Here is a 20,145-nt window from a genome sequence, read left to right on the forward strand (position 1 = left end):
CTAACATGGGTCTTCACGCCCTGCACGTTATTCACAGTCATTATTCGGAGATGAGGCCACAATATCGACTTGCATTTTCTCTGAAATTAGTAAATGGACACTCCAGTCTCTGTGGTATTTTCCATCCAGCGTTTTTCACATCCGGTAACAGAGCCAGGCGTATGATTAAAAAAAAAAAAAAAAGCGATCACTTGTCTTGAGTGTATGAAGATACCATACACAACCGAGTTTACGTCCAGGCAAATATTCACACACAAAGAGAACAATTTATTGGACTTTTTGAACCACTTACTACATCTTTCACTCTGACATAAATATGTTGATCTGAAATGCAATGCTGCTGCTAGGAATAGATCCAATGGATGGCCGGGGGTGGGGGGTCTGACCACCAACTGTGAAATTTGTCAGCCAGGTGTTTCAGTATACTCTGAAATTGCCCATATATCTTTGCTCCTAAAACAAACATTTTACATAACCAGACCTCAGCATCCCGTGCTATGCAGATCTGTAAAAAATACGACGCTATCTGAAAACACGCATTTACAGAGGGTGAGCCTATAAATAGTGTCATTGGAATTGTGTTCACACTAACCTGAGAGTGGCCATTAACCTCCACCTCCTCAGCAAAGTGAACTTTTACAGGATTGGACTTGAGCTTCGCCCTCTTTTCAGCCGTGATAAATGATGACTTAGGACCCTGAAAGATATACAAGGCACTAAAACGTTTGCAGAATATTTTCCTAGTTTAATCAGCACTTAATATAATGCAAGTCGGCGGCACGCAGGCTATGTACTTTGAGTGACAAGATAAAATTTAGAGGCAAGCCATTTTCCCCAATGTGGGCATTCAGCACTGCCGGTGAAGCAATAGGCAGTGTTATTATGCTATGCGCATATACAGTAGTGCCATGGTGAAGCCACATGATTGATATCGCTCCAGCCTTTCATTTTCAATGGTGTCTGCCCTCATTTGGGTCAGGAGTGTGCTGGAGCCTACCCCAGCTGGAGAAAGGCGGGGTACAACCAGGACTGGTCACCAATCAATCACAGGGCATATACGGATAAACAAACATTCATACTCACATTTATAACTACGCACATTGACCTTAATTAACTTAATTAACATGCATGTTTCCAGAATGTGGGAGAGGAAGCCAGAGTGTCGAAAACAAACGCGAGGTTGGTGAGGCCAAAGCCATGATTTGAATCCCACACCTTAGAACTGGAGCAGATGTGCCAATGAGGACATCTCCGTGCCACTTTAAATATGAGCAATAATTCAGAATTATTTTATAATCTTCAATTAATTAATATTAAATGCTTTTAATTCGATTTAATTCATATTTTCAGAAGCACAGTAATACTACGAATGCATAGATACACTATATAGAAGCTGAGAGTCATGAATTGAGTAGAGGTTCAGCCACATTTATTTAGCGATCCCCTTCACATGAGTGAAATCATAAATTTGCTACTCGGATACGGATTGGATTGTAAAGCTTGGACACTTGCCCACCAACACACACACATACAACCAACATACACACAAGGTGGCCATGTGCTGCCATGTTAGGACCTTGGTGACAGGAGAGCTGTGCAGTATAATACTCAACCTCAAGCATGTGATTTATAGATTTGCTTGTAATAAGAACATCCATCAGAACGTTGGACATTGCATCCACACCAGATGAAAGGACACACACATTCAGTATACAAGGTGTGTCAGAAAAGTTCAGGGACTTGTGTGTGCCACAAAACATATATTGTATTCTAACCCAAACTACCAAAGGTGGGCATTCCGTCAGTACTGACAGTCTGTCACAAACGGATGCCTGTTTTGCCGATCAATGCGCCGAATGATGGGAAACTGACGGACTAAGCATCGACGGAAGTGGGTTTATTTCCGTCACCGGAATTGTTCCTTAACCAGTTGAGGACAGACAGACGTTCACAGTCTGCCACTGACGGACACCCATTTTGTTCAAAACAAACGGAAACACGCGCCACGTGTCTTGCGTGTTTTATCGTGGGGGTGAACATACACCGGAGCGGATAGGATTGACAACCGGCTCATCTCATTCCTCTACTTCCTTACTCAATCTGTTTACATGCTATCACTTCTCACCAGGAATTCCCTTCAGGAGGGAGGAGGTAGAAATGTTTTAGGGTTGTGAGACAAAGGCTCCTCGATGTCGTCATTTGATGGAGAAATCTTCTGAAGATGACATGACGTCACTGACATGTCATAAATGCACCGTCTGCATGTCAGCATTGTTACTATCACCGCAAATGTCCACTTTATGACGTTATGTAGTAGGATTCAATTGAAGTCAAACACCAAAACAGTTGCGCCTCACAACTTTGCATATGTGTTGATGCTCGTATTCCCTTCGATTTGCTGGCATGACAACAGAAATCTATCTACAATCTCCGAGTCCAATATTTTATGCATGTGTATTTCCATTTAAACCTTTATGGTTATGGTTTTCTGTTAAATCTTGGTGAACTTATTCATTGTGAGAATAATTTTTAAACGATTACTTGCAATTTGGGTCAGGTATGCCGGATGTATATATCACTTCCCTGACCTGGCTGTGTGTGGTATTTTTTTTTTCCTCTTTCCCAAGCTCACGGGACTTATAAAGAGGACCTATTTTGAAGAAGTGGACAACATTCAGATGTTTGAGATGATAGTGCTGGGGACGAACCCAGAAGAATCTTTTAATGAGTGCATGAGTGTCTGGCAGAGAAGGCTGGGAAAGTTTATTTGACCTCGGCGGGATGACATTGAGGGGGAAAACATACTTTTAAATTTGGATGATGAAAAATAATAGAAATATAGTTTTTATCACACCAGTCCTGGAACCTTTGTAATACAGCTCAGATACTACACTATGTTGATCAACCACTTGTCAATCAATGTGGACATTTGTCCAAATGAAATCTGTTTTGCAAATTCATGTAACACAATTTAATGCACACTCCAATAAATTGCTGAACCCCAGAAGAAATATGCTGATAAATCTTCATAGAATCAACCCAGTTGGAGCTCACACACAATCATCAGGGAATCATAAGAAAAAAAACATATCTTGTGTGGATCAATGGTCACAAAAAGTCGACTAAAACTAAATAAGGTTTTAATAATGCAATTTCTACATTAACCTGATGCTGTATCGTTGTCTTGTGCTACTGACAATCCTCTCCTTAGTATTTTGCTATAAAAATCGACTTCAAAAGAAGAACCAGTTTCACACGGCATAGGTTGTCACACAACAATTCAACTTCAATCAGACTCTGCTTGTGCGTATGATATTGGTGAGATAGTGTGACTTACCAGCATTGTTCTGAGTATAGTCACAGACAATGACTCTTGACACTCTCTATAAAGAAAAAAAAAATGGAGAGGAGCTGGTAAAGTTGATTTAATAAAGATATACAGCCTACCTGCGCATGCATTGTGTGGGGTGGTTAGGCCAAACAAAAAAGATAGTGTGTTTCCGGTAACATGAAATTTCAGCATAGGGTCGGTAGGTCGGACAAAGTTTTTTTTTTTTTTTTATCTTTTTTTTTTTCCCCCCCATCAAAAATTTAAACAAAATAACCATAAAACATAAAACAAGAAGACATTGAACCCGCCGCTCCGCGGCCAGCGCCGCTGCCACCTATTTAGTTTTCTCCCCGCTCCGGACTCGGGGGGGCCGGGGCGCGCCGCCGCCTCCGCCGCCGTCCTCCTCTGCCGCCGTCCTCCTCTGCCGCCGTCCTCCTCCTCTGCCGCCGTCCTCCTCCGCTCTCGGTTTTTACTCGGCCCGTGGTGTTCATCAAATAGTTCGCTGAATTTTTTCGCTACATCAATGGATGCTATTTTCTTAACATTACGGTGCGAGCATGCGACTGAAACACAGAAAACGCGGTTCAAACTGTCGTCGGAGATCGCGGCCGCCGCCATGTTTCAATGTTGTTGACAGACAACAGGGCAAACGACGCACGCGCTCAACGTGAATATCGCGAGAGTTTGCACCGATGTAAACCCTCGACACAAAAATGCAGAGGGTTGTTTGAAAAAAATGCCGACCGTAACGCTTTTTTTCGACGTAGAAATTCTCGGTCGGTCGGGTTACCGGAAACACACTACTTTTTTTTCTACGCCTTAAATGAAGTTGCCCGTGTAAGTGTAGACCTGATAATTTCAGCAGCTTGCTCAGGGGTCAAGTCATCGACAGCAACATTATTGATCTTCACAAGCTGGTCGCCAGGGAAGAGCCGGCCATCTGCAGGACCGCCTGGATACATAAAATGTCCTTGTACTGGGTGACGGGTCTGACTACAGATGCCAAAATCAACAAGTTATTTGGATGTGCAACGACGTGGCCAAGGCCAGGCCTTGCCAAGAAGACGAGGCAAATGATCTTCGTCAGAGGAAAGGAAATTCGGATGATCAGGAACAAGCCAGGAACCAAAAGTGTGAAATGTAGGCCTGTTTAACTGATTACAAAGCTGCTCCACTCTCCGGAAGCCATGACCTATTCTGTGGTATGAATGGCAACAGGTCAATTGTAACCACTTGGCATTTTCCTATTCTGCCGGTCTCTGTGTGCCACTTGCATAAATCGATGAACAAAGATATTTTGTTCACGAATAGATAATAGTTTTCTGGTCAATTCATTGAAATTGCGTAATTTCCTATATAGCACCCCTGTTGATCTCGGGTGCCACTGAATACGCAGATTAGAGAACATTTTGAATACAATTCAACTTGGGCACTAAATTATTGTACTTTAAGAAATCGTTGATGTAGGTCGTATAGTTATTCCATCATGGAAAATAATGGTTCAAATCATGGAACAAAAGGCCAACAGGAACATGTTATGACCATTATGGGTGGAGGAACATGATTGTATCCGTGAACAAAGAGCAAAGGCGATTCACATTTGACGTTTCTTGTCATACCTTGGGTGACCTCTTGTACCAAGATAGGTGGCTGGGAAGAAAGGGTGAGGCCATGAGATTTGAACTTTGGGTCCTTTTGGATCAAAACATTCAAGCGGAAAGGATAGTTCCTCCTCTCTGTGCAAACGGACTCTGCCGGTCTCCCATCTATTGCAACTCTGTCTCTGCAAGTGGTCAGAAAAGAACACATTGTTAATTTGCAGCTGGTTTTCCTTTTTTGTGCCGAGTGCTCAAGCTGTTATATTGCACATGAGGTCAAAATGAGGTCCCTTACAGCTATTCATATGATGTATGTACAAATAAGTTTTTATGGCTAAATTCATATGTTGCACCGTTTAATCAGGTGCATTTTGTCTTCCGGAAATGACGGTAATCGTAGCACAAGTCAGTGTAACGCCATTGTCTCGCCTCTTTGCATGCAACCCGCAGAATAGCTTGCCGTTTGTTATGGATCACGAGTCTCTCACGACACATAGAGCTAATATGTACCTCCCTATTATTTGTAATACCAAACGTACTGGTAGGGAACATGCTTCAGATAACAAATTAGATGTCCAAAGTTTTACCTGCTCAAAGACCTGCTGCCCAAATCTCGGGAACGTCTCAGCCATCTGCCCACCACCTGCTCCACCCTGCTGGTCCTGCGGGACGGGGAGCGACTCCTGTCCTGCAGTTCCATTTACCTGAGAAGAGGTCAACTTCGCTAGCGTCACAATTACGATAACGTGTTACCGTTTCAATTAACGTTGAATGCATAAGATTGGTGTCGAGGTAATATTAGCATACAATATGCGGTCATAATAACCACACCTAAAATGGAAACACACATACACAGTAATTCATGCTGTATTCAGAACATGCTATACTCATGAAGAGCACTTTAAAATACTAAAATAAATGAATAAATAAATAAAATGACTGAAATGATGGATGACTAGATGGATAATCTAGGCTGTGGTGTATCCCACAGCTGCAGGAAGCAATCTCTAGCAGACGTGCTTTGCTGATGATGGGCATTAGCACCATCCATTAGAGGGAACAGGCGGATGAGGCGGGAAAGGAGAGGATGAGATGCCAGTTGACAAAGACGAAAGCCGAGAAGTAAGGAGGACAGAAAATGAAAAAAAAAAAAAACAATAACAGTTGAAGGAGGCCAAGGCTTTGGGATGGAAGTGCCAAGTGACACAGTGTTTTGCCTGTGACAGTCTTGTGTTTCCTTTTTATCCCAACTATGTTATTCTCTGACATTTGTTTGATCCTTCTTCACTCACTCTCTTCTCAGGTTACAGAGACACAAAATGTGTTTACCACGCTTGCTTGAGGTCCCATTATTTATTCATTCGTACAATCCCATAATGATCTTCCAAGCAATACATTTAGATAACCACCAGGGTTCTAAATTAACACTCGCCAATCCGCCAAACGCAGGTTAAAATTAATTTTGGCACATAGTGATTAAAACTCATGATATTGTCTGTTTAGGACAATTTTAGGACTATTTCTGTGCACTATTAATTTACATTGACCGTTTCTTAAATAAGTTGGTTGGTCCTGCGTTGTTAACTCTAGGAAGCGGGGCAGGCAGGACGAAGCTGCGCTTTCCTGGCAAAACAGAGACTTCTGTAATGGGTAACACGTGTTGTGATTCTCACTCCATTGTTTTAAGCTATGGCCATGTAAAAGTTGTCTTGTTTCAAACTGAGTCTGCAGATGACTTTTACAGGTGGTTTTATGTGGTGAAAAGGATGCTAAACTATGTTAAATGCGTCAAAGATTATGCCTCATCTATCTGCATATTGTCTCCCTTGCGACATCACAGGTGCATTATTACTTGTTCTTGTTAATTCAGTGTTCTCTGTTGCACATTTTGGCAAATATAGGAGTTATAACATATGGTCTTTTTAGTGCAAACTTTGCTCGAGAAAATTACCGTATTTTCCGGAGTATAAGGCACCCTTCAATTAATGGCCTATTCTAACTGTTTTCATACAGAGGGCACACCACATTATAACGTGCAGAGACGCTACAATAGGGGTGGAGCTACGCTAAAGGGAATACAATACAATACAGCTTTATTTATATTGAGCTTTCACAGCCGCTGCAGCTGTAACAAAGCATTTTACAGAACATTCAAAATACTACGTCCAAGAAAACAGAATATTGAAACATATAGAAGGTGCATCAGATTATAAGGTGCACCTATGCCTTTTGAACTGAATGCTTTTACGTGTGCCTTATAGTGTGAAAAATACGGTCCCTTTTTTTTTTTTTTTTGTCAATTAAAAATGTGAAACAATGACTGCAATTTTTTTTAGATTGTTTATATTTTTGTAGTGGTATTTATTTAATTAGAACAACACTGTTTACTTTCTTGAATATGTTTAACTTTACTTTTTAAGGTATATGTGGAAGGAAACCAGAATAACAGGACAAAACCCTTGCAGGCATGGGGAGAGCATGCAAACTCCACACAGGAAGCCCGGAGCCCGGATTCAAACAAAACGGATTTTAACCCCTGAATTGTGAGGTGGACGTGGTAACCAGTCAGTTACCGTGCGACCCTTTTTTGGGTTAAACCAATTATGATCCAACTTTGAGTTGTACCTCGTTTTAGTCGAACGCAATGTTGATTTAAGACAGGGGCAGTCTCTTGACAAATATATTTGGGAGGAAAACGCCAAATGACTTGTTAAAACCAGCAGAATTAAAATTGCATTTTGCGTTCTGAACGCATCAAAGTCACAGTACTGGCAAATGAGATTACAAAGTACTGTATGTCTACAGGCAAAGACAGAGACTTTGTGCGTCACCCACGCTTAACCAGATTAGAATGAGCTTCTCCTTAACCTTCGAGGTCTGGTTAGGGCAACGGACTAAGTTAAACGGTATCACAAACTGTCTGTGGTTCACTACACACTTCCCTTTCACTGTCTGCCCTACTCACTATTTATTGCACATTCTGCTAATCGTCTAATCTTGTCATTCGTCTTTTTATATCCACCTACAAATGGTTTCGGATTCACAGACCAGCACACACCTGCTCTCAGCCCTTTGTGTCAGGGCTCCATGTGGGAGCCACTTAAAGTCCCATCCTGCTATTTCTCCATCCATCATTCTGCTGTGGAGGACCAGTCTTCATTCCCTGATGACAAACACAAAGTCATGAATCCCATTGATGGGGAATAGAAAAACAAACACTCTGGAATTAAAAGGGAATAAAACAATCCAGCGCTCCCATGTTGCTCATTCTTTATGCGACCACCTATCCTAACCATTATTAAGATGACTTATGCCACATTCCAAATAAGTCAGCATTTTAGAATGACCTTTTTTTTTTTTAAATTTCTCAATATTCCATTCTTATTCGTACTGTGTCAATAAAACATATTAGGACTTCAGTATTTTGTTAATTATGCAAGCACCTTAGGTGGTCTGATTTTGAATTGGCTATCACTAGTTTAACAGGGTCAATCACAAGCATTCAAATTTCAATTACGGTAGAAAGCTCTCTCCCTATGTGATTACAGCACTTAGCACTGCATGCTGCTGCAAAAACGGGAACACTTCCCTCCAAACGTCCCTAATCAAATGTTTTATGTTTACATGGAGTGAGAGAGAGAGAAAAAAAAAGTGAGCAACTGCATGAGGGAGAGCGAGAGAGAGATGAATAGAGCAGCAGCAGGGTTGGAAGAAACTGCAACAAATGAAAGATACATAAAAGAGAAAGCAAATCAAATGGCACACAGCTTGGCACAGAGAAAAGTCAAAAGAGTGGGATGGTCTACCAATCAAAGAGTAAAGGAGATAAGCACGGCAAATAATCAGGAATTTGGGAAAAGAACCGGAGACAGCTAGCGAGGCAGGCGAGGGGGGGTGAGGGGGCACGATGGTCCTGCCAGGCTCTTTGTGCTGTTTGCTGAGTCCCACTTGCCCCAGCTCCAAACACCATCCATATTTAATGAGGACCTCGCAAAGCCCCGGGAGAGGTACCGTCAGGCCAACTGTCAAATACAGACTCTCGACTTTTCCTGACTATAACTCTCTCTTTAGTCAGTCCTTCTGTTGTCTTTCATTGCTTTCCTTTATGACACGTACAGTGCAAAATGTATTCACACAGTTGGCTTTTTTTAAAATCTCTGTAAAATGACAACCTCCGATTTAAATGATTTTTTTTTATCTAAATTGTTTATGATGGATGTGCACAAAATTATCTCCATATATTATAAATACATATTTAAAGAAAAAAATCAAAAAAATTGGCATGGCATATTTATTTCATAAATATGATTAGATATATCTATATATTATATATAAGGTTTTATAAAACCTCTAAAAAGCTCTGATGCAACCGAACACATTCAAAAGTCAAACACTGTAATTAGTGAAATGAAGTCCACTTGCATGTAATCTAAGTGTTGCATGACCTTTCAGGGTCAGGGTTCCCGGTCTTGTCTTGAAATTATTTTCCAGGACTTTTTAAAAAACAATAATGGATAATGTGAATTGTATTTTTCTTGGTAAGGTAGGAAAAAAAAGAAAGACTGAATATCATAGAAAGTTGTGCAAGTAACTGATCCACTGACCCTATCGATATGGATATGATATTGGTAAAGAATATAATTGAATTGGTTGTTGAACCATTTATACACATTTGTGATCTCTCATTTTTCTCAGAGGTGTTTCCTGGCAAAATGAAAATAGTCAGAGTAATTCCAATTTATAAAAATTGAGATAAACATGATTTTTCAAACGACAGGCCAATATCCGTGCTCCCGCAATTTTCAAAGACAACAGAGAAATTGTAGTTAGGTTAGACCAAATCTTAGCGAGACACAATATTTTAAGCAATAGTCAGTATGGATTTTGAACTAACCACTCCACATCAATGGCACATATGGAATTAACTGAAGAAATATCCACTACAATCGATAGGAAAAAATTACAACAGATAGGAAACAAGTATTTTTGTTGACCTCAAAAAGGCTTTTGAAAATATTGATCACACCACACTTAAAAAACTGAGCAAATATGGTATCAGAAGGGTTGCACTTAAATAGGTTTCAAGTTATTTAGAATATAGAAAGCAGTTTGTGTAGATATATATCATAAAATCTGATTTGCATCGTATCCATTGTGTGTAACCAGAGGTCTGTCCTTGGGCCAAAATTGTTTATTTTGTATATGAATCATTTGGTTGGTGTAGCCAGACTGCTCAAATGTATTCTGTTTGCAGATGATACTACCGTATTTTCCGCACGAAAAGGCGCACTGGATTATGAGGCGCACCTTCAATGAATGGGCTATTTTTTAATTTTTTTTCATATATTGGACGCACTGGTTTACAAGGCGCAATCTACAATGCATTCACTAGATGTAGCTACGCTCCTTCCGTTCGACTCGAGAGGCGTTCATGACCGCCTCCGAAAAACATAAATTAACATTACTTCAATGAAACTACGAAAATTGACAATAATCAATTAAAGCAGATAATCAAGCGTGGAAACCACAAAATAAATTATATAGCCTCCCTTGGCATTTCCTTAAGCGTAGCTCAAATAGAACGATCAGATGTCAGTAACATATTGGAGACTGGACTGTCTCAGAAGTGTTTGTTATTTATTCCTTTGTTGTGTATTCACAAACGAGGAAATCACAAAATAAATTCTGTAGGGGGGCTATAGAATGTATTTTGTGATTTCCTCCCTTGATTTTCTCTTTTGATGCATATTGTCAATTTTCGTAGTTTCATTGAAGGAATCGTTAATTTACGTTTTTCGGAGGCGGTCATGAACACCTCTCGAGTGAAACGGAAGAAGAGAAGGCACGGAGACGTACAAAGACGTACCCGTATTTGTTGAGACTGTGAAAACCATTAATAAAGCGTGCGTTTTCAAAAAACAACACCACAGCTCTCCTTTTTTCGGAGCTGCAACAAAAACGTATTCAATAAAGCAGCGACACAGTTCACTGAACCAACAGCAAGTTATAACATTGGAAGCATGTCTCCAGCAAGGAGCCATCTTGGGGTCGACATATTACCGTAATGACCATACACAAGGCGCACCGGATTTTAAGGTGCGCTGTGAGCTTTTAAGAAAATAGAAGACTTTTCGGTGCGCCTTATAGTGCGGAAAATACGGTACTTCATATTCTTGTGAGGAAGCTATAATACAGGTTCCGAATGTGGTTAAACAAAAGATTAAAAGAAGAATAATGTGGTTTGATGTACGTCAAATAAATTATCATTCAATCTTGAGAAAACAAGCTGCATGATATTGAGTACCAGAAGGAGAGACACTGGTGCTCCAATTTGTTGGTCTTGATATGAATAAAGTCAGAGAAACCAAATTTGGGGTGTTTGTCTGGATGACATTTTGAGTTGGAAATCATATATTCAGAACATAAAGGTAAAATGATCAAAAACAATGGCTCTCTCAAATGTCACAACACTAATTTAGGATCTCACTTGGTTGTTGACATCAAAACGATGGAATACAGCTGAATGGCAAAGGAGCTGCTGATGGATTGGAGAGAGGGCAAACCCGTGGCACTGCCACAGCCAGGTTGACTAGTCCAGGGGCATAACACTGGCTAAAAACTGCATGAAAAGTTCTGCTCTCTGTGCACAAACCCAGTATGTTAATAGAGCCGAATTCCGAATAAAGTTTTTCCTCATTCACGTTTTCTGTTTTTTCTGTCGGACAATGGGGCAAATATAAGGGAGTGAGTGAACTGGAAGGCTACCTGTTAGCCATTGTTATGTTGAAGCCAGTGTATGTTCGTTGCGGCTCTAATTTGTTATTTACATCTTAAAATAAGAACGCACATTTGAGTTTGCAAAAAGGCATGTGGAAGGCTCCCCAAAAATATGGAGGAAGGTGCTCTGGTCAGATGAGACTTAACAATGACATTTTCAGCCAGCATTTGATCACCCCAAGAACAGCATTATGTTGCGGGGATGCTTTTCGACAGCGGTCAGTGTGAAAATGGTCTGGGGTTGAAGGAAATGGAGCGATTTTCCCTTGTGGGATGGACAAAAATCTCATTGGCAAGATGTGGCAAGCTCATTTCGAAACTTATCTCAAACGCCCATGGCCATGACTGCAGAGAAAAGGTGGCTCTATAAATTACTGACTTTAGAGGGGTGAATAGATAGGCGCATGCCGATTTAGTTTTTTTTTTTTTTTTTTAAACACACGTATACACACACACACACACACACACACACACACACACACACACATATACAGTGATCCCTCGATTATCGCAGTTAATGGGGACCAGAACCCCCCGCGAAAGAGGAAAATCCGCGAAGTAGGTACCTATCCCCCGTACAGGTATATGTACATGTGTATGAGTATATATAAAATTTATAAGGCCAAATTTAATATTATCATGCATGTAAATGTAAATGTTTGTAGTAATTAACATTTACTATATACTAATATATATATATATATATATATATAGTGTTTTAAAACATTTTTTTCACAATACTTACAATACCATATTTATAATTTCATATACCAGTGGATGAAAAAAGAATATATGTGATCATTTTCCGTCTTTATAAACACAAACATGAAATATAGATGTAGTACTGTATATGTTGCTCTGTGTGACTCGCTGTTGTTTTGCTGACTTTCGCTGCCTCTTGCAGACCTTTTGCGACGTTTTCGCAATTTTATTCATTTATTTATTTATTTTTAATGAATATTTTTGAAAAAGTCGCGATATACCGAAACCGCAATCAGTGAATTGCAAAGTAGCGAGGGATCACTCTACATCCATCCATCCATTTTCAGATCCGCTTTATCCTAAGGGTCGCGGGGGGTGCTGGAGCCTATCCCAGCTGTCTTAGGGCAGTAGGCAGGGGACACCCTGAACTGGTTGCCAGCCAATGGCAGGGCACACAGAGACAAACAACCATCCGCACTCACACTCACACCCGCTGGGACAATTGAGAGTGTTCAATCAGCCTGCCATGCATGTTTTTGGAATGTGGGAGGACACCAGAGTACCCAGGTAAAACCCACGCAGGCACGGGGAGAACATGCAAACTCCACACAGGAAGGCTGGAGCCGGGATCGAACCCATGATCTCTGCACTGTGAGGTCGACGTGCTAACCAAAAAAAAAGCGTGCGTGCGCGTGTGTGTGTGTGTGTGTGTGTGTGTAGTGTGTACATGCATGCAAATTCATCAAATAAATTTGAATGAGAGAAATCGTTAAAATCATAGGTTCCAATGATGCCAAATGAGTCAAAAGCCAAGAGCATAAATACTTTTGCAAGCCACTGTAAGTTTCAACATAATTACGTCAACTGCCACTTTTTGCAGTTTGCTGATGAGATTTTAGCTTTTCTCAGTCTAACTATTAATTGGTTTCAATATGCCACTCTCCCATCTCCACACAAAAGCATCAGAAAAAACATTTCAACAGACAACATTTTCGGGAGTTACTTGAGTCCAATCTTATGTCCCGAAAGAAAGAACGAAAGAGAGCTGAAAAAAACCCGGAAATACTGTGCAGTTGTAAATGACCACCATGCATCCCAGTGTGCATTGTCACATTGTTTACAATTCTGTATGATTGAATGTAGATGTGATATACTGTAATACTAATATAAAATACTGCTTGACCTGAACGCTGTACACAACAAATGTATTCTCATCCATGCAACAAGCACATCCCATGATGTTTTTTTTTTTTTTTTTTTTTTTTTGCGAATGTAGGTTTTATGAGTTTGAGTGTGTTTGTGTTTCAATGTGGGTGTGTCTTAGTCAAGGGCTGCATGCATTAATAATGCATTCGGATAATGCGGACGCTTCACTTTGCCAACAATTTACAGGCATGTCAGCGCACAGACTAGGAAAGTAGAAAGAGGGAGACATAATATGTGATATTCCTAAGAATATAGCGAGTGACACAAAAAACAAACAAATTCTTCTTCATTATACAAAATGTGTTGCCTTTCTTTAAAACTTTCAGGGCGACTTGCTCAATAGCAATTTCGAGTACAGTCGCTTTACTGGGTCTTTAATTAAAGAAGTGTTCACTATCCAGAGAGACTATGAGACACAACTAGTGTTTAAAGTGTATGTATGGGTCGTTGCTGTTTCACATACTGGAAGAACATATGTAGCGTAACAGTGCTATTCGCACACATGGGGAGATGCTAGTTGAGGTCTCTCAGGCATTGGCCCCTTGTACTGTAGATAAGTTGTGTTCTCTGTTTAAAATTAAGAAAGAAAACCCACAATGCTGACCGAAATATGACAAGAGTAATTTTTGTTGTCCAACAGAATTAGAATAATTTCATTCTAATATATATCTTAAAAACTAAATAATTATGAAACTTGCCTGGACAAAAATAGTAAGACTTTTAACTTAATATTTGCATTGTGCGCACCACAGAGGAGGTAGACGGAGGAGTCTTGATTATCTTCTTGGGCCGCCGCGCTGCAGGGGTTCACTGCACAGCAAAGATTAGCATTCAGAGACGTGCGGAGAAACATTATGAATTAATGTGAAATATCAATTATGATGCCTCTGTATCGGTACGTGCATTATAAAGAGGCCCACAATGATATATTGCCCTACGGATTTTTTTTTTAAGCACACCCCTACAAAACACACAGCTCAAAAGGTGCCTGAGAATATCCTCATGCATCCAGGTCATTTCATTTTCAAGGAATAGAATCGTTGCATTGTTGCAAGAACTAATGAAGCCTGCAAGGATGAGAGGCGAAACGTCTTCGAAGGGAATCAGCGCAAGATTCGCTTTAAAATAGAGTTTCCATCACTTATACATCTGTTGTCAACTCATGTTCGAGTGAGTCAGCACGTAATTTAGAGCTCGCTTTTTGGGATCTCAGTAAAAAATCTCAATCTTTGTCAGCGACAAGGCGAAAGTAACGGAACTATTCAATCACATTTTGCAATTTGTGGGAACAGTTTTCATTCGTGATATGATTGCGACAGTCCTGCGTTGCGGATGCGCTCGCCTTGAAAAGGCTACAGTTGCTAGTCAGCCTGGTTCTGTCAAGCCCTCCAAGGCTTTTTCTTGACTATCGTGTCATGTTGTTTGTCATTCAGTTGAATCAGGGGTGTCAAACTCGTTTTTGTCCGGGGCCACATTTTAGTTACTGTTTCCCTTGGAGGGCCGTTATGACTGGAACCATATAAAGAAGTCAAGAATAATGGTTTATCAAAGTATTGTTCAAGTTACCCTAATGAGGGGCTTACAATATCTCTCTTATTTATTACATATGAGAATTTTTACATTTTGGTAGAGATCTTTGCAAGCATCATGGACGTTGACGTGTTTGATTTGCTTTCGCGGGCCACATAAAATGATGTGGCGGACCAGATCCGGGCCGCGGGCCTTGAGTTTGACACCTCGAGTTAAATAATAGACAGTGGTTGGTGGCTCAAAACATTGTTTCCTAAACACGTCTTTGTTTCCACGAGATGTGATCATCGACAGGTATGCAACATATGGTCGCCACCTCTGATTTGTTGGTGATTGTCCAATTTTGTTGAGTTCGATCGTATCACTTGGTATACAGCAGGCTGCAGCCATGCACAACTGGAAGTTAGTGTAAAAAAAAATAAAATAAAACAACAAAAGTACATTTTTAATAAAGTGTTGATATTCAGCCAAATAAGTCAGATCATACAGTATACTAGGTGACATACAATAAGAGATGGAGTATGCTCTTGACAGACAATCATAAGACATTATAAATAATGGTAACCACTGCAATGGGCATTTTCCAAGGATCAACTGAACATGCACATTTTGGGACTTTGGGAAGAAAGCACAGTAGGCCTATATTTATGGAGAAAGAACAACAGAAAAGTCAGAACTGAGCAAACCTGCATCCCTATCAGTACCTTCTTGTGGCACCACGTTCTATGTGTTGTGTGACACATACAGGAAATAATTCATATTTACACCAGCAACAGCATGCCAAACTAGACCCATTGACATCACATTTTGCACTCGCCTGACCTCATTTTGACAATTAGTAACAATGCTCGTTTTCTTACTGTATTGTATCATTATGCATTTGTTCGAAAAATATAGATGAATCTCCATGAAAACAGTGACAGGCACACCCAGAGCCTTCATTGGGTATTAAACTTGATAAATGCAGTTGCATCAAAAATGTATCCGAGCCTAAAAATAACATCATAAATTAATAAAGACTGGGAAGGCCTTCAGAACTTGGCAGCTCTCATTTCATCTCGTGTACAAGTGTCACCGCTTATTTGGATTCCAAATCTGGTCATGACAAATCGACAACATTGAAACACATGCTCACGTCTTGCAGCGTAAATATGTACACACATGGTTTGAGCACATGCAATTGCAATAATAAAGGTTGCTTTGTTCAGGGAGGAATGATGCAGCAAAATATTCCGAGCAACATGGTTCTATGAAATGCATGGAAGTGTCTGCGCGCTCAAGGTACCGTTGGTCAATGAATCACGCTATTGATTTTTTACTCGCTGTGATTTATTTGTGTAGTCATCAATTCCTCTGAATTCACTGAATGAAGAAGTAGCTTACTTTCAGAGAATGTACTGTGTTGTTTTTTTCCTAAAGCTTTCTCCTGTCAGTAGTGAGACATACAGTACGAAGGCTTAGGTTCAGATTTCTTATAACCATCCAGTTTTTTCAGCACCACTCATCTATCTGTCCGACTGCCTGTGAGATGAGAAATCCCCAAATAAATCTGCCATCCTCCCAATGTCTTTGGCATGGCTTCATCACATCAATCAGTGGATCTAAACATGTTAAATTGAGCAGTGCGCAGTCACAGCCCGTTCTTGCCTGCATTATTCCTGAGTAGCAGTGTACTTAATCACTATATGAAACTGTAATGTGACTGTATTTCTTGATTGTGATAGGTCTGAAGGAGATAAGCTCTCCATTGTGTAACTAGTAAGAGACACTTTGTTCACAAATTAAGAGTATCCACACACTGCTGGAAAGCAGAGTTTATTGACACCTTTAATGGATAGTCAGTGAGTTAGTTGGCTACTGTGCTGGTGGAGCCTCAAAGGGATATGCTCCTCTTGCCTTGGCACTGAACTTTAACTTTTAGGTAAAAACATCCTAAAATAAATGTACAGTATTACTCTTTTATTTGTACTTTACCTTTTTGTTCAACATTATCAGCAATTACCAGCCCCGTTTAACGCGTGCACTATCCTTCGAGGCGACACAGGATTTCGAAACAAACACACTGTTATTTTTATTTTACTGTTTTTGAACACAAGCTATTGCAGTTTCCGACTGTCTAGTTGTTATTCAGTCTTGTTAATGAGAGTTAAAGACCTTACCGTGAGGGTTTGTGTTTCTAATCCCCTCCAGTAAGCGCGGGGGGTGGAGATGGTGCGGCGTGGTTCACACTATCCCGAACGCGAAATAATAACGACCACAAAATAAAGACAAGTAGATTTCAAAATGAAAAACTATCATTCTACAGTCGCCGAAGGCAATCCTCCATGTTAACGCAAAGGACGCACGTTACCAACAGCGGGACAGCGCGCGACGCTGAAAGGTGAGGCGCGTGCACGCCGCACCGTAATACTTTCTCTCTCTCTCTCTCTCTCTCTCTCTCTCTCTCTCTCTCTCTCTCTCTCTCTCTCTCTCTCTTCAACACCCCAGCACTATGAAGACCGCTACCAGAATCAAAACCTTGTTTGTTTGTCTGTTTAAAAATAACTAACAACTCAATTGCCTGAAAGGGGGGGGGGGGGCATAATATATTTGGATAGCCATTCTTTAATATGTTCAAACATGTCAACATAAGTGCTTCCAAATTCTGTGGTGTGCTGTGACTGCATTAAAAAGCATATTTGGTTAGCCATTCTTTAATATGTTAAAACATGTCAACATAGGTGCTTCCAAATTCTGTGGTGTGCTGTGACTGCATTCGATTTTGTGTGATGACGCATATATTATTTTTGTCCACTTGAGGTCGCCTTCCTCACATAAAAAGCGGTCCTTTTTTATTTTTGCTGGTTAACACAGTTTATCCCCACGAGGCTCCCGGCGCGTTTTAGCCCCGCGGTAGGCGGGGTACACCCTGATCTGGTTGCCAGCCAATCGCAGGGTACACATAGAAAAACAACCATTCACACGCACAATCACACTAGGGACAATTTTTAACCTGCCGTGCATATTTTTGGAACGTGGAAGGAAACCAGAGTACCTGGAAAAAAAGCAACGTAGGCACGGGGAGAACAATGCAAATTCCACACAGGAACGCCGGAGCCGGAAATTGAACCATGCAACTCTGCACTGTGAGGCGGACGTGCTAACCAGTCGATCACCGTGCCGCCCCAGGAAACTCGATAAACATATTGACCAACATGACAGCTGAGTTTAGGTTGTTATCATGCCATAACGAATCATTCTGCTGATAGGAAGAATTACAACATGCAGACATACAGGATGTCAATTCTTTCATTCGCTGCACGAAGAACGAATTCACTCACATATCAGAGATTTCAGAATTGATGGGACAGCTCCATGAATAGTTTGGGTGTGAATAGCTACCTAGCTCAGGATGTAAGCATTTGTCATCATTTCTCCAACCCGTCACAATTTCCAATTCTTCTCATCACTTTTTACATGAAACACACACTGTATTCTGTTGTTTAACATTTTCTTTATCTTACTCTGGGAAAACATACCAATATAGATAATGCTGTAATAAAAGAACACATAATTTAGCAACATTTTATCATACAGTAAACGTGTATTGTAATGTACTTTATGGACGTGTTTGTAGTTGTGATGACCTGAGCAGCCACAAGATGTCAGTGTTGCACAAAACATTGTCATCATTCTGTTTTGCCTGAACACGTTCATGTCGAAGTTTCCCATTTGCTGGGGCATAAATGTGTCTCGTGCAGCTTTATATTAGGACGTCAACCCCAATTTCCTCCCACAATAACGTTATCACACAGACCAACAGGACAACTGAGTCTAGGTTGGTATGCCATAACGAATCATTCTGCTGATAGGAAGAATTATAACATGCAGACATACAGAATGTCAATTCTTTCATTCGCTGCACGAAGAATGAATTCACAGACATATCAGAGATTTCAGAGTTGATGGGACAGTTCCATGAATAGTTTGGGTGTGAATAGCTACCTAGCTCAGGATGTAAGCATTTGTCATCATTTCTCCAACCCGTCACAATTTCCAATTCTTCTCATCACTTTTTACATGAAACACACACTGTATTCTGTTGTTTAACATTTTCTTTATCTTACTCTGGGAAAACATACCAATATAGATAATGCTGTAATAAAGAACCCATAATTTAGCAACATTTTATCATACAGTAAACGTGTATTGTAATGTACTTTATTGGACGTGTTTGTAGTTGTGATGACCTGAGCAGCCACAAGATGTCAGTGTTGCACAAAACATTGTCATCATTCTGTTTTGCCTGAACACGTTCATGTCGAAGTTTCCCATCTGCTGGGGCATAAATGTGTCTCGTGCAGCTTTATATTAGGACGTCAACCCCAATTTCCTCCCACAATAACGTTATCACACATCCACTTCTAGTCAGGCCCATTTGGCCAACATGCCATTCAGGTCTAATTTAAGTCAGCTTTGGTCATGGAAACCTTCCCGTCGACGTGGTGGTGTCTCTCTCTCTCTCTCTCTCTCTCTCTCTCTCTCTCTCTCTCTCTCTCTCTCTCTCTCTCTCCTTAACTTGGTCAACAGCTGGTAGACAGAATTTAGAATTATTTTTAATTTTATTTTTATTTCTTGAAGGTTTTTTTTCTTTACTTGGTGTCTGTTTTGTGCACACAAAGTTTGTCTCTGTTTTTCATCTGAGAAGTGAGAGAAGTAGAATCATGCCTGCTAATTTGGGCTGGGTATTGACAACAACTTCACTGGACAAAGCACATCACAATACAGCGGTCACGACACGATATGTTTCGCGATAGATACAAGTGTATCCCAAGATATGGTCTTCAAGGTGATACGTATTATGATAATTTACATTATTTTACATACGTTTTTATGAAAACAGTCAGATGTATACCCATATGGACCATTGATTTTGCTGGAAGGCAAAATATTTTCTTTTTCTACTGTTATTAGCGCCTCCGGTCCACAGGCAAAGCCATGCCTGGTAAAAATGCATGCATC

The 20,145-nt window shown here is 40.4% G+C and overlaps 1 protein-coding gene across 2 annotated transcripts in view; it reads right to left on the reverse strand.

The window, feature by feature from the left end:
• The window catches only part of frmpd1a (FERM and PDZ domain containing 1a), a 35,934-nt gene extending 18,395 nt beyond the window's left edge, over positions 1–17,539 (reverse strand). For both annotated transcript variants that reach the window (XM_019889507.1, XM_019889506.1), the window contains exons 1-7: positions 17,304–17,539; positions 7,988–8,092; positions 5,517–5,633; positions 4,951–5,114; positions 4,181–4,283; positions 3,338–3,383; positions 593–697 (exon numbers count right to left, since the gene is read on the reverse strand). In XM_019889507.1, coding sequence (XP_019745066.1) covers positions 593–697; positions 3,338–3,383; positions 4,181–4,283; positions 4,951–5,114; positions 5,517–5,629 — 531 coding nt within the window. In that variant the 5' untranslated portion in view covers positions 5,630–5,633; positions 7,988–8,092; positions 17,304–17,539. The remainder of the gene's footprint in view (positions 1–592; positions 698–3,337; positions 3,384–4,180; positions 4,284–4,950; positions 5,115–5,516; positions 5,634–7,987; positions 8,093–17,303) is intronic.
• Positions 17,540–20,145: the final 2,606 nt, after the last annotated feature.

This window comes from Hippocampus comes, unplaced genomic scaffold (assembly GCF_001891065.2).
Source record: "Hippocampus comes isolate QL1 unplaced genomic scaffold, H_comes_QL1_v1.1 scaffold86, whole genome shotgun sequence".
NCBI classification, from domain to species: Eukaryota; Metazoa; Chordata; class Actinopteri; order Syngnathiformes; family Syngnathidae; genus Hippocampus; species Hippocampus comes.